Consider the following 25,169-nt stretch of genomic DNA (forward strand, 5'->3'; position numbering starts at 1 on the left):
TTAATTTTACACCAAATGGACCCAAAGGCGTGGGGATAGTCGTGAGTTAGAYACCTGAGGTCCCTATTTCAAATAGCCACCTTTATCAGAGCGCCACTGGGGATCTGGGCAGACAGTGCTGCTGAGGCCRTGCTGCTGATTGCATTTGTGTTCCTACAGCTGTTCCTACAGCTGGGAAGTCGCAGAGCATGTTCCTAATCTTTATAACAAAGCAGCAAAAACTACGTATTTTTGTCACTATGSGAAACCTTGCGAAAATGTATCACCTTTATGTACTGGCTTGGGTTTTATTATGTTCCATGGTTCTGTTTGAGAGCCTGGGAGGAGGCAGCCCTCTTTTGCTATGTCACAGTCCAACTCTAACTAAAATTTAATTTTATGGCACCWCAGACACGCTTAAAATTCATTGTGTTGTTACTCCAGGTCTACAGTGTGTTTTAAATACCTTGATCAATAACACTTCTCTACGCGGAGGTTTCACATTGTTGCAAAGCTTTTAGTACCCTGAAAAACAAAGTGATAAAGTTATTACTGATATAAAAGCCTTTCTGAGATTTATGTTGATAAAAACACTTTGCTAAGATTTTAACTGGTAACAAGCATGCCCTGATTAACAGAATTAATTTCCTGCATGATCAAAACACAGCATGTCCTTTGTAATAGGACTATCAAATGTTCAGCTTTCAGTAAACACATTTCATGATATAGGATTATTTTTTAATCTGATTCGGTCCTGAAAAGAGTGCACAGGATGAAGGATGGAGGAGACAGAGGAGCCAAAAGCTGCAAGGGTAACAGACTGAAAAAGAAATTAGCTACAGCAAGGTCCCCATTTAGACTATGGAAAGGGAGGGTGGGGGAAAAGACAAAAAATGCTATCATGCTTCAAGAACAAAACCCAAATGCTTGTTATTTGATGACAGTTGAAATTATAATGACAGTTGAAATGCTTAGATGACTTCTTGGAAGTGTGCCTTTTTTCCTAAATGTTTCCAGCCACAAAAGACCTGTTGGCTGGCACTGGGGCTGGATGTTGTGGATCATGAACTCCATATATGGTCTTTGGTCAAGCTATTGCCTTCCAGAGCCCCTTCCATAAGCTCCATGGAAGATACTGTGAGCCCTTCAACATCATCRTGTTTAGTGACTTCATCACATCATCTTGTTCAGTGGCTGCCTCTGAGATAGGACCAGGGCCTATTCTTCAGCCCATAGTTAAACCTTCTCCACAGTTTTGCTATGTGGATGAGTAGCCAGTATACTCTGATGGAAACAGAAGAAAAATATATCAAGACCCAGATATGACTACATAAATACTGTTGTGATGCAACTTAATCCTGGTGAGGAATTACTCCCTGTTCTGTTATGGATAAAATTTGTCAAGAAATTTTAAGGATATAAAGAGCACCAAGATCTTCAGACATGTACAGCCTTTTAGAATGATGCAACTCAGTTTGCAATACTTTAAAATATGCAGAGATGAGCCTTTGAAGCGTACCTGGAGCAGAGCACCATCTGACCACTTCTGGCATACACTGGTATATGTGCTTTAGTTTAGGAGACAATATTTCCATCTAGCTTAAGATCAACTAATGGCAGAGGAACTAAGCTGTGTGTGCATTTTGTATGTAATTGTATAGTAATTATAGTCCAGAGCAGTAATATACCTTTGCTACAGTACTGTAGAAAAGGGGTAATACAARATATGATGCTTCCATAGTTCAGTGCAACTGAATGTATTGTAATTTGTGTATTTAAAAAGCAGAATAGTTTGCTTACAGCAGCATAGTTCGTAACAAAAGACTTATGCTCCCTAGGAAACAGTGTTTGAAAGTATTTCCCTTTCCAATAAGAGATTCTTTCCAATTCAGAGGTACTTATTTTAGTGAATTCCAGGATTAAAGAAAAAATGATGGTAGAACAACACTAGCACTGAGTTCTCATCTCARGTTTACACTAGTCTAAATTTTGAGTCTCAGTTGAAGCTCTATATAAAATGTAGCCTATCTCTATCTCTTTTCTTCCTCACACAGTAACAGCTATTATCCAGTGTCTTGTCTTTCTCCACCTCAAAATAAGGTCATTCTAACATGTAGRTCTAACAAGAAATGCAATGTATTTTCATTGATTTGTTATTGTCACTGATTACCCCTTTGTGTTTTATAGTGTCCTGTATAGTAAAGGACATTTTGTGTCGACRTGCAGAGCCAGTCTCAAGGAACTGAATGTGCATCCTCAGTTTATCTGTAAACTCTTGCTTTTTGAAAATGAGCTTTCTAAAGCATTAAACATATTTACCATTATTAACCAATTGCTAGACTAGTGTTTGGCACTAGTGTAGTTTTTCCCCACAGAAGACGTTTTTTTTCAGTCTTATTCAGAGACTAGATCTTGTATGCTCAGGAAAAACAGTGTTGTGTCCTTAGATTACTGGAAGTGTCCCTGTTAAATTTACAAATGAATACTGTAAACTCTTTCCTGATAAGCACAAAGTTCACTTTTGTTTTGTGGATGATGACTGGGCAGTTGTCAATGCCACTGATGCTTTATTTTATTTTATTTTATTTTATTTTATTTTATTTTATTTTATGGATTTTTTTTTAATGTAGGTTTTTTTTTAAAAAAAACATGCTTTAACTAAGTACTTTCTCTGAAAGGAGTTAAATTCCACTTTTGCTTTGGGGCATTAAGATGACCAATTTCTCTTACATGCATTTGGGATGACATGTATCTCAGTAGCCTTTCTCAGAATTTGTTAGGCAGCCATGCTCATACTGGTGGACTTATAGAGATTAAAATCTTGCAGTTCTGTTAAGTAACAAGGAAGTGTATTTAGAGCAGTCTGAAAATGCAAACCTTGTTGCATGGCACTCTCAAAATCAGACAGAAGGTAAAACAAGTAACTTTTCCTCCTTTGATTAGCAGATAATAAGGAGGATCCTATATTCTGCCAGAGGGCTTCAAAGCTTCATTACYACTACAGATCTTCAGATGAGAGTAAACTGCAGTACATTTACTTGTATATCTGTGCTATACCACACATTTTCTGGATTGTGCCTGTTAGTTCAACTTCTGCAGAATGTAGCTTTTTGAAACTTAATGCTGATCAATACCCCCTCCAGGTCTTCAAAGCCTTTCTGCTTTTGTTGTTGATATCGGTAGAACAGGGATGTAAAAAACCTTGGGTACAACGGTGTGATAGATGAATTCGTACACTAAAGAAATCAGAGAGATCCATCTGAAAGTCTATGCTGCCTGAGTTTGACTTGCTGTAAATGTTCATAGTAGCTGAACAACTGGGTTTAAAAATACAAGTAGTTGATTTATGGAGGGATTGTATTTTTGAGGCAGAGAATCTGGGGCACAGTTGCTTGTGGGATCTGTAGAATATGATGCTAATGCAGTTAATCCTCTTCTTCAGCCAACAGGACCGATAGCCGTGGAGACAGGGGGGAAGAAATASTGGGTACTTGCACATCCCTTCCGAGATATTTATGTAAAATTGTGTGTGGAACATGTGATCGTATCATTTAGGCTTGAGTTTTAGATGTAGGGTGTTCTACAGTTTAGGTTATATGTGAAAGCCTAATCTCTGGAATTCCATGCTTTTGGATTTCTTAGTTGGGTTTTTTTTTTTTTTTTTTTTTTTTTTTTTTTTTTTTTTTTTYATTAAAAAAAAAAAAGGAAAACAAGGATAATTGATCCACTTATCTCTATTTCCAATTCTATCCTGAAAACCTGTGAAATTATTTGGTTTAATTTTTTTAAAATATTCCTAAATAATTCACCCCTAGGCTTAAAGTAACCTCAGAAGATCTTTTTATATTTATATTTTTTTAAGGTAATTTTTTGAGAGAATTACTACTCACTCATGATAGGGCTTTGAACTGAAAGTGCTGCCTCAGTCTTAACTAAAACAGAGTTAATGGATAAGTGTTTTCTAGTAAAAATAATATAAAAGAGTAAATGCAAACACTGCTGTGGACAGYGGAGAGTACAGAAAGGCATCAAAGTCTGTAAAGCTCAGATGAAAGATTATCCTTGCTTGTGGAAAAGCCTTCTGAAAAAGAAATTCAATCGAGAACCCCTCTAGCATATGGAAGGAGATTGTTTACCCGTCTAAAAGAAAATGAACTTGTATGTGGTGGGGGAGCTGGAATAAGTTGTTATTTATTAGTTTCTTAGTTGTTATTAGTTTTTGTAGTTTCTGAGTTCTGCAAACAGAAGCCTTGGTTATAGTTTCTGAAAAYAGTGTGTTTTAGAGCCCTGTTTAACCGCTGTGGTCTACTTTCATTACCTGGACAGCCCCTACTGTCCCTGCACGTTTGTCTTCTATTTCAGGTGTTGCTTCTRCACTGGTAACTGCACAGTTTCCTTTCATGTGGTTTTGAGCTAGATCTGAAACCCTGGTATTTCAGCTATATACGCACTAATAGACCTGAATGATTTAATTAAAATTTTTATTTCCTACCTCTGAAAAAATGCTGGATTTTTTTGCTCAAAAACACATGGGGTTTTAGGGCCAAATCTAACAATTTGTCTGCAAAAAACTACCGTGAGAGAAAGATATAAATCTTTGGAAGAGAAGTTTTAAACAGAAGTGTCATTTCCAYATCAGTTTATATTATTACTCGGCAAAAAGTTTATCAGTGTTTAAGCGAGGTATAAGCAAATATTGTAACTGCTGTCATCACAAGCTTATGAAGACATTCCAGATTTCTTTGAGACTTACTTGGATGACATTCCTCAATGCCTATTTCCCTTCACCTGTCTATATTTTTCCTTAGAAAACTATTAGTATTCTCCCTCGCAGGTTGCCCTTCTCCTTTCTAACCTTTTCATCTCTGTTCACTTTATGGATTCCCTTCCTCCTCAGATGGGWAGCTCGGTTGAGCTGTTGGCAAACACCCCCTGCCCCATCTCTTCCCTGCCATAGAAATTGTGGGAGAGATCCCATATAACATTTCCTCACTGTTTGTGGCATTTCTTGGCCAACATACCCTACACTTAAGCAGGCATTCTGCTAAAGGGAATAGGGTATGTAGTTACCCAGAGGTAGCAGRTTTTGGAGCATTATCAGAATTTGTAATTTTTTATTTTTTTCTTAGTAAAGCATATTAAAAAATATTAAAAGAAAACAATAGCATATTGGCCCAAAGCATTTCTGAACTTCTACCCTCTGTTCTTCCCCCTGTTCCTAAGGGCAAGTGTGGAAAGCAGCAGAATTCATCCGCCTGTCATCTGGTGTGCTGAGCCCCAGAATCAAACTGATCACCACAGCTGCAATAAATAAAGTGTCTATTCAATAAGTTATAATGCCAAATATTATTCAACATTCTTTTGGCCAGAATCTGATGGAAAACAGCACATCGAACTTACTGCCTATTCCTTTGCAATCAAAATTGCTGAGTAACCAGTAGAAACCAGGGAGGAAAAAGTAGAATGTGAATACTGCCAACTTGCTTGTTTTTGTTTGCATTTACTATTTAAAACAAAAATACCTGCATCAATATGACATTCACTGTGGTGCACAGACAATGTAATACAAAATGAGCATTAAAGACAGTGAAAATGTTATTTTATATTTATGCCTTGTCTGTCATAGTGTGTGATTTCTAATCTCTCTTTCAGTCATGTCCAGACATTTTTATGCAGCATTTGATTGGATGGACGTCTCATGGAATATGTAGCACTTGCTCAGCTAGAAGCCTAAATAGTTCACATCTAACAACTGAGAACACACTGTACTTTGATTTATTAATTTAGTTTTTGAATGTCTTGCAAAGAGAAAAATTATAGTGTGAATATTCCTCTTGGGTAAATTGTTTGTTGCAGTCCAAAAGTAGTTGTTTTAAATGCATTCTTTCTGAATTAAAAATAAAAAAAGTTCTGTTTTTTTTCTCTTTGTTTTCTTTTTCTAGGCTGAGGTTCAGCTATGCTATCTGGAAGCACAAAGAGATGCTGTTGAACAGATGTCCTTAAAGCTGTACAGTGAGCAGTACAACAGTAGTAGCAAGCGAAAGGAAGAGTTCGCTGATATGTCAAAAGTTCACACAGTGGGAAGTAATGGGTAGGGAACTATTCTTTTTGTTGTTTTATTCTCACTGATCTGTATTTTTTTTACATGATATACTTCTTCTTACTTCGAAGTTAACCAGGATTTCTTTTCCTAGGCTAAGGGGCACAGAGAAACTCTCTATACTTTTTTTTTTTTTTTCTTCAGTATATTAATGCAGAAATTAATGGATTCTGGATAATTTATCCAAATTATGGTTTGCTCATAGGACTACCTAATTTTATCTGATAGCGATCCATTATTTCTATTTAAAAATATTACATGTTCTTAAGCTTGAAATTTTCTCCTCCAATGTCTTCATTTCTCTTGATTTGTTAGTATTTTCAGTGAAGTATTTTTATAACATGTTAATACATCTGAAAGCAAATTCTCTATAATCATAACTCAACTTGTGAATAGGAAAGATGGACATGAAGTCAGTCACTTAGAATTTACCGGTTTTGTACTCTTAGAAAGCTGCAGTTTTAATGGTTTTCTCTTGAATCGGTCATCTTAATRTTTTTCAACTAGCAGACACACATGCAGGTTTGTATGTACTGTTTCTTGAYAATTTGAGAAAAGAATCATGGACATTAACCACTGAAATGTGCTAAAATCAAGTCTTTCTCAAGTCTTCCCTTTGTTTCACTACAAAGCACTGCTTGTTGTTCTGGTTTAAGCCTTTCATGGAGGCCTTTTTAAACCATACTAACCAGCTGCTAGTTCTCCTAAATGCACATTAAAACTTACTTGTTAGTTCATGATAGCACTGAGCAAAGATAGTTCAAAGGAGCTAACCAGCACTTCCCGACTGGGTGCATCCTCATCCCAGTACCAGATTTGTGCTAATGAATAAATGCTGTAGAACTTTTCCCTCTTATTTCCTCTGTAASGAAAATAATTTACTGAGGTGATCTTGAGGTTTTTTTTATCTCCAGAACTTCTTTTCCAATTGTTAACTCAGGATTGAGGTCTTGGAAACAGTTTTATTAAATTACCAACTCTAAAGATAAATGAGCCTTGTAAACATCCCCTCCTATTATACGGAAAGATGACTGTTTTAGAAAAGTTGATGTGGGCTAATTATGTAGGATTACTGAGATCTTGATTACATATGCAGAAATCTGTCAGATTCTCAAGCGTGCTAGTGTAGCTAGTGCCAACCATAAAAATAATTTGTTCAGAATTGGTGTGTATATGTATATAAATGTGCACTGGAGGCTAAATGTTCAAAAGCAGCTTCTAATTTTGCAGCTGTAGTTGTATGTGAGCAAGACTTAAGGTTGGGATTTTGCAAAAGATATAAGAAGGCCCTGATAGACATTAGCAGGCTTTGGTTTTATTGAGAATAGTGAGTCCAAAGCTTTAAATCTCATGGGGGAAAAAAAAATCCAACATAGAATACAGATAAGTAAAGCAAATAATGTGGCACTTGAATGCATTTGTTTGCATCTGTAATTTCATGCCTGATATTAGTAATTGTAGTCTGATAGGCTTCCTTTCCACTTCTCTGTTGTGACTTAGATTTACATTTTGGGCTAATGCCCTGGGCCTTTATGGTCACGCTGGGATTTGTAGGTTCAAACAGTACCTTGAGGAGCTAGAGGACTGGAGAAAGATGGATGCAGTGTCGCATTTTTATCCAGTGTAGAAGATGTGTTCAGCTGAATTCAGATGGACATCTTCTAGTTCAACCATATTGAGCACTATGGAATTGTCTTTCAATTGTAAACATATGGCCCCTTGAAAACAAGGTTTGTACAACAGTACCTTACAGCATAAAAACTGTGGGCAGAGTTTCTGTAGCAAGATGATCAGCTAGAGACTTTGAATTCTCTACAGAAGAGGCCAGCTTAAATACCTGGGAAAATTACGGTTGCATTCTGTTTGTTCTTGTGGAAGTTCACACTAAGTCAAAAAACAGTGTTCATGGGGACAACTCACATTACTGTAAATGGAAAACTGTGTACATACACAAAAGATGGGGAGCTTTTGGGTAGGAAATACCTAAAGTGAGATAGGTAAAGTAGCATCTGAAGGCCAACGTGATCAGAACATTTCCTATAAAAGGCTGAATGTTGCAATTACAGTGAAGAAGAGTCCTGTGATTCTGCACAGAAATAGCCAAAAGGGTGAAGAAAGAGAAGAGAATGGGCACCCGCTGCCCTAGAACAACGTCTAGACAGGCAACAGGGAGTAACCAAGAAAAGCTGAGAGTGCCACCAACGGTTGTGGCAAAAATGCTTGGAGATCTCCCACCTCATTGAAACCAGTGAGGAACTTGTATACACACACCCCTAGGAGTTATGCTATAATGTCAACCATTTCATACCATGAAAGCCAGATCTTGGGATCTATCACCTACCTGGTGATAGGGCTCCGAAATAAATGTATTATAGAAGGCTCTAACTATGCACAGAATATAAAGCAATGTTAAAGCTTTCAAGGTCAGAAATTTGATTTCTTCTATAACCCATATAGAAACACATGTATGGCAAAGAGTTCCAACAAATGATGACCCAGAAACATGAAAGAATTTTTTTGGTCTGGCTGAAAKTTTTGGCAGGATACCTGTATGCTTACGGTATTTCTCAATGCCATGTGAGATATGCCATCAAAGAAAKAATACAAACTGGATGTATGTGTTAAACATGGAAGGGAAAAGGCTGATGGAAATAGCTCCACATTCCTTTTTATTTATTAATGCCATAGACGAGCTGGTTTTCTCATGAGAAGGGTGCTCATGAATTTTCATTCAAAATAATAAATTGATGTCCACATTTTAAGAAATATGTTTAGGGTTCAAGGGATTAGACATGCAAATCTGCAAATTTGATTCCCTGTTTACCAAGACAAAATACACTTYTTAATGTCATTTTAATTATTATGTAGCTAATGATTTTAGTTTATTAACCATAAACCTATACTAAGGAAGCTGTAGCTACCTATCCTTTAACTAATCGTACACCATTTTCATTGGCAATTTTTGGATTCTTTAAATGGAGAAGTTTTTTGGCATCATTTTTTATTATTTATTTTTTGCGCATGGTGGATTTGGATAATCTACCAAAATTAGTTCATTTCTATAGTTCCTACATCTGTAAGACAGATACAGCATTTCAGAAGTTATGCTTTCCTTGATTCTGCCTGAGGCAATATGAAAATGACTTGCCAAGCACAGAAGAAAAGTTGGTTCTCAATATAAAAGGAATTTTCAATATACCACAGAAATATTGACAGTTAAGTTTTAATTTTAACTGGTCGCTAATCCTACATTTGCTGGGCTTTATTAACATCTTTTTAGAGGCTTTTTACTTTGCATCTTTTTCCAAGCTGATAGTAATCAGTATTTCCATTTAGATGTAAGGCACTAATTTTAAAAAGAAAGTATTGTTTAGAAAAAAAAAAAAATAAGGGTTATTTCAGAACTGTTAAAAACATTGCAATCAAATTCAGAAAACCGCAGAGATGATGCTTGTAGGCTGACCTCAGTATCTTCAGGCTCAGGCAAATGCCTGCCATAGTCAGTTTGCTTAAAAGTGTTTCTAGTTCATTTTAGAGCAGAAAACAAGAAAGAAATAGGTATTCAAACTATGAAAAGAATCCCTGCAAGCTTTATATCCCCTCTTGGGCTTTTTCCAGTGCATCCTTTTTCCCTTGCCTGTGATTTTGGGTTGAGGTGCTGTTTAGAAGGTTTGTCAGAAATTAGACTGCTCAGCTGTTTCCTAGCACTTGCATGTGTTTTGTAAAGGTCAAGGCCAGCTGCTTTCCTGTGTCTTTAAAGGATCAATTAATTCTGTTACACCAATGAGCAGACAAATCTAGACTGTGGTTTTATAGACCCGCACAGAAAGCAGGTGTTTGGATTGAGCGCATACATGTGTTCTGCACATTGTGCTGTATTTCCAGGCCACATCCTGGTTTTCTTTCCAAACACTTCCAATCCCATTCTTGTGGCAGAAGGTGTTGAGCGTTAGATCTGGAATTTGAGGGATCTGGTCATCTTCATGTCTTGATTTGGGTTTTCAACTGGTACAAACTGACAAGAGCTCAAACTATACCAATTTACATGAGAGGAAAGACCTCTTACAAGCTATTTTATATAGATGGAAAATAGTATGGGGAAAAAAGCAACAGGAGATACTGAAGATACAGAAGGGTTATACATTTCTCAGAAGACTGGTTAAAGGTTCCGTTTCACCTGCATATATCACTCCATTGAAATAGTTTAGTTTTCGTTTCAAAATGAGATCTGGGCCAAACACCTCCAGAAAAAAGAAAAATGCCCCAAACCCCAAATGAAATTWCTGCTTTTCAACACTAATAACTTGCATTTTATGCTAGCTGTTCTTTATGATGGCAACATTGCTTATCTTAAGACACTGATAAACCTTAAGCAAGTACAACTCTCATAAATTATGGAGTATAATAATTTCAGTRGATCAGTCTAGAGAGTTACTTCAGAAACAGGAATCAACACCTGTGTAATATGCAAGATTTCTTTTTTATTATCAAAAATAATACAGTAAGGGGCAGGTGCTTTCTTCTGTCTTGCTTTCTTCTAAGAAGATGGTCCTACTTGTCATAACCTTTATCTATAGGCTTTCAAAGCTACCATGCATAWGATATTCTAGGTAGTAACAATTGATACTGCTATAGCGTTAATAATATATGGAAAGATGCGGGGAGGGGATTGTTTCTCTGTTGAAATACTGCAAATTTTTGTTAGGGTATTGCTAAGAATGTGGAAAATTAAAAAAGTTTTTCAGGACTGGAGAAATGAGCTTTGGTGACACACGCACCCTTTTTTTGATTCTTACGGGGTGCTACGACAAGGCTTTTGTTGGCTCCAGTTCTGCAAGTTTAAAGATTCCTTTTCAAGAGGTATCTTTCTGACGGATGTGCAGTTTTTCAGCATGTACCTTCTGTCTTGTATCACAGTGTTTTAGGAGAATCTATGCTTTACTTATTCACTAGGCTTTCAATAGAGAATCACATTAATCCTTTTAAGCTCCTTATTCTAATGATTTATTTTGTTGAAAACCGTAGTGATCCTCCTTTGAATTTTAATGATTGCTGGCTATTCAGGGATTCATTGTTTTGACTTCCTGTCCTTACCTTTGTTTCTTACATGTCTGTAGGGAACACCTGTCTAATACTGTATCTGGCCTTAGTTCTCACTGGCTTACCATATTCACTCAAGCCTATCTTAAGGCGTTAAGTTGAAATGCTAGCTACTCATCCATGAAAATAAATGTAGGATATTTACAGAGATGGGCAGATAGACAGCAGAGGGACGGCTGAATGGATTGAGTCATTTTTCTACGAAAGTAATATTTTTATGTGAATTATATCAAGATGATTGTTGCAAGTTTGCTCAATATCAAGTCAGCACTTTAAAAACCATTAAACAGCATTATCTATGGGGGATTTCTATTTCAAAATTTTTGAAGCAAATGCAGTATGCCAGCAGTTGTCAGGATCTAGCATCAGCCGCTGAATTTAGGTCATGGCACTGGCTTAAATTGGATTTCAGTTTTCATTTCAATCTACTCTGTATAAATACAGGACATCTCTTCAGAAATAGAACTAGGAACATCATGAGTTTTCAAGAATAKATTATTCTAATACAAGATTTTAACAACTACACTGTATTTATGCATAATACATTTTGTTCCTTATCTCCAGCCTTTTGGACTTTGATTCCGAATACCAGGAGCTCTGGGATTGGCTGATTGACATGGAATCCATCGTGATGGACAGCCATGACCTGATGATGTCAGAGGAGCAGCAGCAGCATCTTTACAAGGTTAGCGCTACCGTTACTGCCTTTACCTAGCTGGGGAAGATCTGATTAGCTTGACAAGTCTTTCTCTCACAGGATATCTCTGCGTTCATTGTATGTATCATGGTGTCTATTAGAATTCCCTTCCCTGTCCCCAACCTCATTTCCATCCCCTGTGCGCTGACAGCCTGCACCGACATCATAATTGCAAGAAAGTTCCCTTTATCACATTCTATTTGGCGTAATTCTATAGAAGGACAAAGATTTGTCTTCAAGATGAATAGAAATAAATGAAACTGCATTAATAAATAGACTGAAACAAAATGAAGGGAAAAAAAATGAAACGGTTGCATTTAACAAAATGTGTTTTGATTGGAGCTTTCAGCTGGATTTTTATCCACCTTTCAGACCTCTTCTGGGAAGAAGGAAATTTGCCTTGATTTTTGGTTTGCTGCTGCCTGAATACAAGACTCTTCCAATTTAATTTTTATTAGTTACACATAAAGCAGACATTGTCATGTTAAGTCAATAGAGTTGCTTGTGATTTCAGCAAAATGATTTTGAACTTGCATATTGATTGCTGGGTCTTGGTCTAACATATAGAAATTCCATTTCCCTTATTTGTCCTAGCAGGCTTAACCCAGTCACTTTATCACTTCTTTTAGCTAGTGAATACCTTTAAGAAGCGCCCCAAAATGCAGGGTTTGATCTCAGCTCTGTTTCAGACTTCACTCTGTGTCCAAGAAGCTGCAGTCTATGTGTGAGGGGCAGGGGGGAAAGGGAGGAGGGGCTTTCCACAGAAATACCAGGCTGCAGTAAATCTTCCTCATTTAGGCAATTTTTATTGGAGTAATTCTGACAGTTGTCATCCTTGAATTGCTTTGAGCATATGGCATATTTCAAAGAGCAGATTGTGAATCATAAAAAATAAAATTAATAACTAACCACAGAATCAGCAACAGTATAATGACGAGAAACAACTACCCTCTAGCTTTTTTTTTTTTATTTCTTATCAAATAAATGGTACATTCAAGGTCAAATAGAAGTTGTTTTCTTTCTTCTGTGGTTGCATGATTTGATAATTTATTAAATATCATTTAYTTTTTTTCTAGCTTTGGCAACCTAATTTCTTGATGCCCCTCGTACATTTTATTCTCTCTAATGTCAGTCCTTTTATTTAAAATACCTAGTGAGGAGGTTGTCAAAGGAGGTAAAATATTCTTAAAAATAGAAAATGTGTTTCAGATCCAGCCCACTGTAGGCTGCAAATGAGTTTAATTCAGTGGCCTCYWTTTCTTCTTTGTCAGACATTTCATAAAGATAACAACTTTTTTTAATAACTCATTTAAATACATACCATACTTAATCACACATTAACTGTTCTGGCCCTGGTTAGACTCAGTATAAACAGTGTCAGAAATGCATAAAAAGTTTCTTTTGAATCCAGAATAAGATGTTTTAGTAGCCCTTGTCTGTATCAGACCACTTTGTACCATGCCTAGTCTAACTACTAGTTTCAGTTCTATAGTAAAAAAAAAAATCAACAAAGGTAAATCAAACTTTAAGAGAACAATCCTCCTGCCAAAATGAAAAGAACTAAAGCTTTATCAGTCAGCCCAAATAATTTAAACTACTAGAAATTGGGAGTTTGGTTAAGAGATGACTGAGAAGTGCTCATAAAGTAGGATGAGTATTTGCAGATGGAATAAAAAGCTTAAGTGAATGGCATTAAAATGTACTAGCCTTAAAAAAAAAAAAGTGTTGAAAGCCCTATCATTTCAGACATTTAAAAGTAGACAAAAGGAAACATGAGCAAATATAAGTGAGGCAACAGTTCTGCACTGGCAAAAGAAAGATTAGATAAATTGCTARGTCTTTATCATCCTTAATTTCAGATATTCAAGAAAAAAAAGAGGAGGGGGTGGAAATCATGTCCTTAAAAGAGTATTAATAGTTCCAGCAAACTAGCCTAGTATACTTTTCTTCTGATCCATAGTGACACCTTATTAATTCAGGAGATCCTGGAGCGTAGCTGGTCTGCCTCGTGCTGGCAGCTGCGGTGCGTTGGGGCTGCCCACACTCCCCAGTGAACACATAAGTCACCCTGCTCCATAGGGAAGGAAATCTGTGAGGAGACATCTAGGCACCTGTTACAATCAGAAGTCCTCAATGAGGTGGGGTGTTATGAAAACACAGGTCTCACTTTAGTCATTCTTTATCAGCTAGAGCTTCAAATATGAACCTGCTAATTGCACTCTGCTTTTTGGTGGATTCTCCTACACCCACAGATCCCTCTTCTCTCAGTTATTGAGCTGACAAGTAATTGCACCTCTGAGCCAGCTCAGCAAGCTGCCTTTGCCAGGAAACCTGCTGTGGCATCACTATTACCAACAGTAATCATTGCCCCTAAGGAGTCTGTGAATGGGAAGGAGCTATGATAAAACAGGTGAATCGGAAGGCAAAAGCATACATTAAAGCAGCATAACATAATATATATACACTAAAATTGCATATGGGAAAATAGAATGTATTTTCATGGTTAGTCTATTTCCCATTGCTCTATTTTTGCATTTAGTGTAGATTTAAGTCTACTCTCAGCCTAATTTTATTTTGTAATATTCCAGGAGCTTTTTAGTTTTTATTAGTATTTCTTATCTCTCTTTAACATGGTTTTATTTTGCTCATACATGTAAGAGGCATGTATAGTGGTATCATATTTTTTTTTAATTCTGAAAATATATACACTACCTTTTTCTGACAGAAAAAGTGGCCAGTATTGTTGGCTGTTTCAATAATTCCTAGATTCAAGGAGCAGCTTACAGAAAGAGAGCTCTATTCTTCATTTCCATGCCTATGTTGCCCCTCGGCCCTAAATGACTTGAGCTTTCTGCTGTTAAACTAACTAATGATTGTGAAAATCAGCTAGTGTTTGTTAAAATGCCAGTCAGAGGATGAATAGCTGACAGTTTTAGTCCCTATAATGCGTTATCTGTTAACTAAGGAAAAAATTAGTAGGAGCATCGCTATTGTTTTGTGGAATCTCACGTCTTTGTACTGCTCTAATAGCTGAGTTTAATGCCAAATGTATCATGTTTACTTCATTTTAATCTACTGCATGTGAGCCTGATCTCATAAGCTCTAAGTACATAGAACTTGCATTGACTTCAGCTGAATTCTTATGCCATTACTGGAGGATCAAACCCAAAGAATTTAAACTCTGCTAATTAGTCCTTTAGCAGGAACTTGAGTAATTCTCTACCTTGAATGTTCAAAAATGAAGCACATCAGTATTTATTGGAGCTGTGGAGATTAGAAATGTGTAGAGTAGTCRGAAAAGTTAATGATAATTCCTTCCATTTTCCTCAGAAGATTAATTGCAAAACTTAATTGTGTTAGATTAAAACCCCATTTAAATAAGTACGGTATGATTGTTAAAACTGTTAGTATAGTCAGAATAAAATTAACCAAACATTTTTTAAAACCAAATAAAAGAAATGATATTTTCCTATTTGATTACAAGTAATGCATTTTATTTGTAATACAGACTGTACAAGCCATGTCTTGCAATACTAAGTCTGTGGCAAAGATGGACTTGATAGTGGGGGGAAAAAACCTTATGTAGTCCTGGGAAAACTTTGAAAAATTAGTTGACGTGGCTTTTGAGCGGGTTAACTACTAAGCTCTTTGGTCAAAATGGAGCAGTTTGCTGTGTTAAAAGCACCCAAACACCCAGCAGAAGCTGGAGATGCCTTTGAAAAAATGTGGAGAGTGGGGGGAAAAACCCTCGGCGCTTTTCTTGCTCGCCCCCAAACGCGCAGGCCGCGGGGCAGGTGCGGCGGGGTCCTCTGGGCGCGCTGCTGCTCCGCRGTGCCGCGCGGCCGAGGGGATCAAACGAGCCATGCTGAAAGTTTCCCTCATTTGCATCACTTCTAGACAGCCCTGTCGTACTCTTTGCTGACAGGAAATCACTGTCTTTGTCACCTTTTTTTCAGTGATCTCCTTTTGGCAGAGATTGGCCATGTGACCAGGATTAATCACAACAACAGTTCTGGCTCAGAACTCAATGACATGTTTTGCTCAGCACTTCAATAATGGCGTAGAGGAGTCAGTAGGAAATGACTACATTAATTTCAGAGTGAAAAGATAATTAACACTTAAGGACTAATGCTATAACCTATGGAGCTATTATTCAAATTAAAACTAATTTATTGAAAACTTGGGGAAAAAGATGGCCTTTTTAAATGCAACTGCTAAAATAATCTTAGTCGAGTTACCGGGTTTAAAAAGAAGAGCAAACTATATTTAAAGCAGTAGTATAAATACATGAAAACTCCAGCATTGGAAACTGGAGGCTGAAGAGTGTAAAGTGCTTACTTAGATGATATGAATAGGACGCTGGCAAACAAAAGCAGCAGTGTGCGCYGCGCAGGCCGCGCTTCCAGGAGTTTCCCTGGCAACAGAAATGCGGTTCCAAAAGTAGACAGAACTTTCCTCAGAAAACATACTATTAATAACACCCTTCCGGAACAACTTGGAACAATCTRACTGCTTGGCAATAATAATGCCAAGTGTTTCTGCAAATTAATCTAACACATAACAGTGATGCTTCTCTCGCCCGTAATTCTCCTGAGCGGGAGGGCTGAGCGCTCCTCAGCTAGAGGATACAAATGTGCGAAGCGGTTCCGAGTGCTGCTAACGTGGAAAGCAGCCTCGAACGGCAGTAGCCTATGAGGATCAATTAATGTGCTTCGTATCATTTTAACTTGTAAAACAGATTAGTTTAATTGGATTACTTTGTTCCATTTAAAACAAGTCCTGCATACCTACTGAAGCGACACTGTGTTTCAGTCTTTTTTTTTTTTCTTTTCCCAAGCAGATTTTCGTTTTAAAGAAAACTTATTAAAAGATTAACGGCCTGAAAAGTGATGTATTTGGACAATATGCTTAGAAGATTGGTTATAGTCTAGAGAGCGTGAAGCTTTTTGCCCCTGCGATGCATGTTCTRCAGGGCCGAGATGCCTCCTGTCCGTCTAGTGACCTGTCAGTGCCTGCACGGAGCTGCTGGCAGTGGGAGAAGACAATGATCATTGCTCCYGAGGAAGCCCTCAGCACACTGCAGGATTAGCCTCCTGTAGGTAGTAGCTGCAAATCTGCTATGCGCGCAGAATTTTTAAATATGTCATCGTTTCTGTATGAGCCAAGAGAACAAACTAATTTCAGATTTGCCTTGCCAATAAGAATCATTAGGTTTCTACTAAAGGCCATAAGTTTACTAGACAGGAAAAAGCAGAGTGCTCTACTACCTTGGCTTTTCCTGAATTCTTGGATCTAAAGGTTAAAAGTAATCAATATCTCATTGTGCAGCCTGATAATAAGTAATAACCGCAACGTTGAAATCTAAATGATTGCAGATAGCACTTAGGTGTGTTGACCCRTTTGGGAGTTTTTTTAATTGCAATCAGGCTAGTCATTAGAGCTTGCTAATAAACTTTTAGGCTAGATTGCAAGAATGGCCAACATGTTGAAATATGACTTTARTATTACTAGCAAGTATAGCCCCAAAACATGTCCTGCAGAGAAAGCTTATCTGATTAGCATATGTAATTCTTTCTAGCATTTAAAAATACAKAAATCTTATTTTGCTAAATAGTATCAGTGAAAATAATCCTTAGCAATGGTAAATTACAGCACCTATACAGGTCTACATGTATGGATTGATTCCTGTCTAGATAGAAATTATTCTTTGACTTTATAATTGAGGTATGTTTTTTAATTGTCATTATGCACAATAGAAAAAGAGCTGTTTTTGCAGAAAACTAACCTCAGTTTTTGTTCTTGACTAAGCTTTGCAATTTCTGTGTGCTGCTTTTTGCTTTTGCTTTTGATTTTTTTTTGCTTTTGTTTTGTTTTGGGCAGATGAACTGTTTTSTATGACAGATCTCCAAGTAGCAGTAAGAATARTTATCTGAATGCTTCTATGGTATSAACTAAATGAGTTCAGGACCTAACAAACAAAGTTCTGTAGTCTCTTAATGCAATGAGTAATGAAATGGCTTAATTTTTTATGCATAAGTATTTTCAGTTGCACTGGAAAACAGGGTAAATACTCCCCCTTGACACCTACTGTGGCAACCAGCTTATTTTTCAGTGGTTCGTGTGTTTAACATTCTAATATGATTAAATTTCTTCCTACCTCTGGCAAATTTTATATTTCAAGAAGCAGCAAAGAAAGTTATTTTTGGCAAAAAGTCTTATTTAAAGCAGATAAATGTTAGGTTTTAATGTCCTGTATAATTACAACAGGAAAACACTGATTATCATGTCTACGGAATTACATAGTAAGTCTAGAGAACAGAAGAAGAATATGAACAGTATTTTTACATTTTCTTGGTTGCTTCCAAAATATATTTCAAGTGTGTGCATGCATTTCTAAGGTAGTATTTTAATTTCCTTGGAACAGGCTTCCTGTGTTTCTGAAAGAAGTGGCTTTATGCATTTCACGAGAGTAAGTGGGTTTTCTCCCATTTCTGCCTAGTACGACTTTGAAGATGAACTTCACATTGTAGAAAAGCAGCATTTACTGAGCCTGTAGAAAAAGCCTGTACAGCTTTTGGGAGATTAAAGCAGTGTGTCTAGAATGAAAGAAGCATTCGACTTCAAACAAAAGTAAATGTGTACCACATAACTGTCGTCACCATTCCTTACTCCAGCTGCAAAACATGGACAATTTACAGTCATCACATCAAGCATCTTAGTCAACCCCACATGCTCTGTCTTTGTGCCCTTGCTGGTATAAAATGGTGGAGTAAGATCCCAAGCACGGAGACCTTAGGACACTGTCAGTTATTTGGCGCTGAAGTAGAGGTCTGGTACACTCAGTTATGCTGACTTAAGTGCATGAGCCCCACAATAAATTGCCTAAAGCCACTTATTCATTTTTTATAGTTTAAAAAAAATGCACAGAAACAGGGCTTTAGTTCACCCAAAAGGGTGATGAAAATTGCCACCTTCATTACTTTTGATGTTCTAGGCCTGCTTAGTGTCCAGGGTGGAAGGAGCTCAAGATTAATTTGCAAGCTCTCTAGAGAGCAGATAGAATAGCCGAAGTATGGCAGCACTCTGGCCTAATCATTGGACCGAGAGTCCATAATGGCCCTGCAATGTTCTCACGTTCCCTCATCAGAGCGAAGAGGCCATATGATGATCTAAAACATGAACGTGTTCATTGCTCTGAGCTCAACCTTTCAAAAATTCTCCCTTTTATCTAACGAGTTAGGTTGTCTGCATTTTCTTATTTCCTGACCTACCAGATCGCATGTAGACCAGATGTGAACACATGTGAACAGTGCAAATCCATGGAGTCATGAGAGCTGCCCACTCTGYGAAGCTAGTATTTAATATTTACCCTAGGAATGGTGTGCTATATCCACGCTACTTGATTTCACCATGGAAAGCCTCTTTAAAAGATTTTTTATATGAAACCCAGCTTTACTCATACCTGATAAACTTGCATTCCCAATACATGCAGCACATGCATATATAAATGTTAATAAGTCAAGTTGCCTGTAAGGTCCATTTTGGAGTAATTGTGCTTGTAAACCCCTGAAAAGTTATTTTTGCATGCTAAGATCAGGTGATGGTTTTACATTGTGCACCTCCATTTTTAATACACAGTACTAAAAGGAGCTGTAATGTTTCGTGCAAACTCTTTCATCTAACAAGGTAAAATGCATGATCATTGTAATTTCTTTCATATTGGTCGTGTGCAGCTGGTCCAATGGGATCCTGGGGGAGGCTCCAGCCACCTCCTGTGGTCAGAATGTAAAACATCTTTGGTGGTTGGTGGCTTTCTGTGGACACTGATATTTTAGCATTACTGAAGGCATGGTTGTTACAGTATTCTGGTGATTATGAACTGTAAAATATCTTTAATAAGTTGGCTCTATGCATACGTGCTTTGGGGGAAGGCGGCAGCTGTGCCCCTCACATCTCCTCGTTGCAGAATGAATAGGTGCCATTACGGCTGAGCACAATGTATTCCAGCTGTGCACGCTGTCGCAGGCCTCAGGGAAAGATATGGAGAGTTTGAACAGTGATACACTAGGAGAAGGGGTCACTTGTGAAGACTAAATYAGAGTACCACAGAGCTAAGGAGACTAGCCTCACTAGTCAGAGAGAAGAGGAGGTTCCTCTGAAGGATGATTCAGAGCAGAAGCACAAGTCGAGCACTCTGAAATAGTTTCAGAGGAAACCTTTTCTCTCTCATTTCTCTCTTCACTGATTGTGTAAAGAGGTTACAAAGATCAGCCTCACTCACCTGATGTTACCTCTCACTGACTCCCTCAGCTCTCATGAAAAGAGGTTCTTTTAGTACCRTTGTGTCATGTCTATGCAATATGCCAGGGCGAGACCCTGCTGTGACGCATCCCGAATTTGACAGGCATTACGCTGGAGTCTGATCTTCTCTGCTTTACTGATTGATTTCMCTTAGAAATGGGAGATGATGGATATAGAAAAGCTGTTAGAATTTTCAGGTGTTGACTTTCTGAAGATGAACGTTCATATTTTTGAACGAGGTGTTGGGTGAACAAGGTGTTTTTTTGCAGGCCTTCATCAAGGAGGACTATGTGTCTGCTGTGAAAATTGAAGAACAGTTATTTCCAAGATCTCTTTAGGTTGTTGTCATGTGTGAAAAGATTTAATGAACATCATCAGAACAGGGTAGTTTTCCAGTCATGTGTTTCTGATCATTTTTCTGTCCCAAAAGTACATCTGTTCTGTTTCATTTATATTTTTTAGAAAACCTATCTAATTTAAAGATAGGCTTCATTTTTCTCCAGAAGATAAATAGTCAAATTAGTTAAATTCTTCAGAGTGTGAACACAGAAGATTTTAGGGTTTTCTTTTTTTCCCAAATCTGTGGATGTGCCTTCCTCCTACTTCTGAGAAGAATATGTGAATAATTGATAATTGCAAAATTCTGTTTCTGTAAACCTTGCAAAAGGCAGGAGTCTAAACTTGAATAATTAATTGAGGAAGGGTATTTGAAGAGCTCCRCTTTAGCTGGTTTGTTTTTTAAAATAAAAACTTTATTTAACTCAGGATCCCATAAAAAAATATTCTTTCTGAAAAGACATAGTTTCCTTATTGCTTTGGGCAGAGGTCAAAGAAAAATTCCACTTTTAGAACTTCTCTATGATTTAGTCTTAAATTATGACTTTCAGGTGTGTGGTTTTTGTTAGCTGTCTAGAAGAATATATAAAGCAGAGAATGAATCATGTAATAGTTAAGAAATATATATGTTTATAAATTTATATATATAAAACAGGTGAAGAAAATCACTGTTCTTCTCTACCTTTGCCTAGTATGCTGAGGTATTTCTGTCCATTTCTCCTCTTTGCAACATTAATGACTAAATTATATGGCTATCTTATGACCTTATGGTCTCCTCTGTCCTTAGTTCACAAGAGACTACTTAAAAATTAGAATGAATGTGATGAAAAATGTTTGCTTCACTTTTGATACAGAGGAATTTTTGAGGATAAAAATGAAATAGTTCCATAGTGCTTCGTAAGTTAATCATATAAAAGTTGCTAAGTAAAGTTATTAGTGTAAAAAGTAATGATTGTTTGTAAAACACATGAATACACACTGATAAACTTAGGGTGTCCATACARTTAGAGACAGAGGAGCAGATTTCAGTGCTGACGAGGTCTATCCACCTGGAACTAACCAAAACTCAAGAATCAATAAAGGGGGTAAATAAAGAGCTAGTTTAATTCTAGAAATATCAAGACTTCTCATATTATTTCTGTGAATGTAGCATATGAGATATGGGACAGAAGTCACATAGAGACCCAAAGGAAGGAAGAGAATGTGATTACTCAGATAACACAAAACACCAAAAATAAAGATAGATAACAGTGACTCTATGAAAACTGGAACTCTAGACAAAAAAAGGCTTTGTTTTGAGGCAATTGAAATGATGTTTTGGTGTGTAAAAGGAATAGATGAGATTGATAAAAAGTATTTCTATATAAATAAAAAGCTATGAAAAGGTTGTCTTAATCAAAACCAGAGACAGAAATGTGAATATGGTATGGAGCCAGGAACTAGAGCACCCATGTGTAATTGGAGACATAAAACATTTCTTAATTGTATCTCTTTCCCAGGATCCCTTGTGAAATACAGAATTTCAATTCACAGGGAAGACAGTAGAGTGAAACTGATGTAATATATGCTTAGTTGCAGTGGCTGAACTCTCCAGAAAAGTGCAAAAAGAGAATCAAGAAAACACGCACATGGATGCGTATCAAAGGAACCCATGAAGCAGGGTAGGTGCAGGTTGATGGAATGTGTAGGCATTTTAATGCAACATATGTAGTATAATGGCAACATGAAAGATAAAAAGAAAAATGTTTTTGAAGAAGAGAGCCAGGCAGAGTGGATATTACAGTTACCTTTGAAATTAATACAATGTCTGAAGCTGTTGAGAACTTAAGGTTTTAATGAAGAAAGAAATATCTGTAATGTGACTTAAACAGATCTAAAGTTTCTCAGTGTTCTGGCAATGAAGAAGGCTGCTGGGCATTCAATTGCTRTATTTGCAACTATGCTATTAGATCAATGACTAATTTGATACCAGCTGGATTGTGGAGCCAGCTGCAGCGCAACACTGATAAGGAGCAAAATTAGACTGGAGAGATGCAACCAAGCACTGCTGATGTGCAATGAAATCGTTATGAGGCCAGTGGATAAATGCAGTCAGTCAGTAAGGAACCTCGAAATAACAGATGTCATTGCTTAAAGTTTTCAAGAATTTGTTTTTCAAGAATTTTGCAAGAAGTGGGCCACAGGTCTGCGTGTGCTCTGGTTTCAGTTGCAAGTTCAGTTGCTGTTATATATCCTATTTGAAGAAGATGAGCACTTGGATATTAAGTTGAAGTTAGCACAAACACTCACGTTACCTCCCTAGCATCTACCAAAACACTGAATTCTGTTAGATCTCATAAAAATGCTGAAAAAGGTAAGGTGGCAAAGCAGTGATGTACCCACAGATGTTAATGCAGAGTAGATGGATGATCTATTGGATGGATGATCTATTTACGATTGGGAAATCCTAGAATAGATWACAAAACCACTGAACAAAATACTAAAAGCCTGGAGTATATTCCTAGACTTTTTTAGGGCAAAGTGTTCACTGTGTTATCAAAAAATACTGGGTTTTGGCATATTGATCTGAAGGAACAACAGCCACTGTTTTGCCATGTGCTTTATCAGATATCCCTAGGCTTTTATGCTCCCCAGTCTCAGCCAGCTCCTAGAGGTGTTCTGGTRTAATATGAACCAGGCACTAAAGAAACTACTGTGCCTCAAGTGGGTAGCTGGCAGCATGCTAAACATAGAAACGTCAAGGAAGAGGTAATCTGTCAGCAACTCCTCAACAGATACCTGGAGAGAGTGTGAATCTAAATGCAGAAAATTTGAAAGAATCCGAGTCTCTTGTGGGTGGCATCTGTTGGTTTTTGAGGGACTTTTCTGTTGGCCTTGAGAAACCAGGAAAGAGACAGAGCACTTGACAGAAGGACAACCTAGTCATCACAGAGATAAACAACAGTTATTACAAATTTTTGTTCACTTTACAGAAGGACCTATCTTGAGATAGTCAAGATAGAGTGATTTAGAAAACGGTAAAAGAACAAAGAATAAATAAAAGAGCAAAGCAAACTGGAAGCAAGACATCAGTCCTTAAATAGTACAATCATTTCAAGAATTTAGAGCTATGGTCTTCCACTTTAGAAAAGCAGGGTACTCCTTTAGAGATTTCCAGAGCTTTGGAGAATCTCCTATGGATATAAWGCTCCTACATCAGTTTTACCTACATCACAGCAGAAATAGCAATAGGAAGGCAAGCARGGGGAGGTAAGCATGGAAATGGCAATCCTTCCAGCAGAGATTCCCCCAAAGGCTCCCAGTGCCAACAGGCAACTACACAATAGAGAAAGCTGAAAAATGATTTGCTATTCCATGGTGATTTAATTGTTGGATTAATCTAAAGGTAAGAGAAGCATTATAGGTAGTAAATTAAAACTTTTTTCCTTTGCTTCCCTGAAGATGTGAAAATGATAGGTTATGCAAGTCCCCCATACTGGACCTTYTACACATAGGCAACACTTAGTTGACATATTTTGACATATGCAGATATGCAGGCTGCCTCTCAGAGTAGGGGCTCCTGGATCCCAGCAAGAGGTGGGAATCACTGCTCTGCAAGGTCATCAGTGGTATCTTATTTTGGCCAAGTAGGTAGCTGCTAACCCTGATTTCTGATCTTTGTAGGAACCAAACATTACTTACTGTAGATACAAAGTAAAGAGACTACAGTCATTTAAAGACGATTATGTCCATTTAGTCCGTTTTTGTAAGAAACATCTATATCTACATCTATTTCTTTTTTAACAGCACATATGCTAAATAAATGAGCTTTGCTATTGCTGACCTTTTTCAATGTAACTCATTGTATTAAAATGTTAAGCAACCAAATAGGCATTTTAGGGAAAAAGTCTCTATTTGGTACACGTTAATTACAGCTCAACTCTTCCTGTTAGCAGCCAGGTTCCTAGAGGGACAGAAAGAGCTGGACAAGGAAGGTGATAGCAAGCACTGTTGTTCGTTGAGGAGGCACGTGAGATGTGAACAGCTTTTTGCATCTCTTTTAAAAAGAATGTGTTCCCCGGTTATTTCTTGTCTCAGCGGCAGAATGTTCTCATTGAACAAACCAGATGCTCTTTAGGGCCATGATAAGCCAGTAGGTGGATTTTGGTGCTGACGGGTGCTGAGATGATATTTAACATTTTGTGGTTTGTCCCTGCATTTTTAAACAGTGAGCAAATAGATTCCCCGCTCTTCACCCAGGTGAATTCAAGCCAGAGAATTTCTCTTCTACCAGTTTCCTGTTTCTCTCCCCTTGGGCCAGTCTGTGGAAATACACAGGCCTAATAACTCACACATCATTTAAAAGCTGCTGGGCTCATGAGTGCCTGTGCACATCTCWTCCCTATCTGAGCACCTCCAAACGTGGAAACCTAGTGTGATGGGAGATCTTCCCCTGATTTAGGCACTTGGTTTGGTTAAAATCATCGAAGACTATTTTAATTGATAAATGATTTGGTTATAATTTCATATGGAGCTTTTATGAGAAAAGACTTCCCTATTGATGTTTATGATTTTGTAAGACTAAAAGTAGCACAGAACACCTAATATTTTCAGTGATGCATAGTGCTTTGCTTTTCCCTCCTGAAGCATATACTCCCAGAGATTGCTTATCAGAGC

General features: G+C 37.4%; 1 protein-coding gene across 1 annotated transcript in view; it reads left to right on the forward strand.

Moving 5' to 3' along the window:
• AKAP6 (A-kinase anchoring protein 6) overlaps window positions 1-25,169 on the forward strand; it is a 251,165-nt gene that overhangs the window by 169,975 nt on the left and 56,021 nt on the right. The window contains exons 8-9 of the mRNA XM_026051714.1: window positions 5,922-6,070; window positions 11,744-11,864. Of these exons, the coding sequence (XP_025907499.1) occupies window positions 5,922-6,070; window positions 11,744-11,864 (270 nt within the window). The remainder of the gene's footprint in view (window positions 1-5,921; window positions 6,071-11,743; window positions 11,865-25,169) is intronic.

Source organism: Nothoprocta perdicaria, unplaced genomic scaffold, assembly GCF_003342845.1.
Source record: "Nothoprocta perdicaria isolate Ctin4 unplaced genomic scaffold, notPer1 scaffold_8, whole genome shotgun sequence".
NCBI lineage: Eukaryota > Metazoa > Chordata > Aves > Tinamiformes > Tinamidae > Nothoprocta > Nothoprocta perdicaria.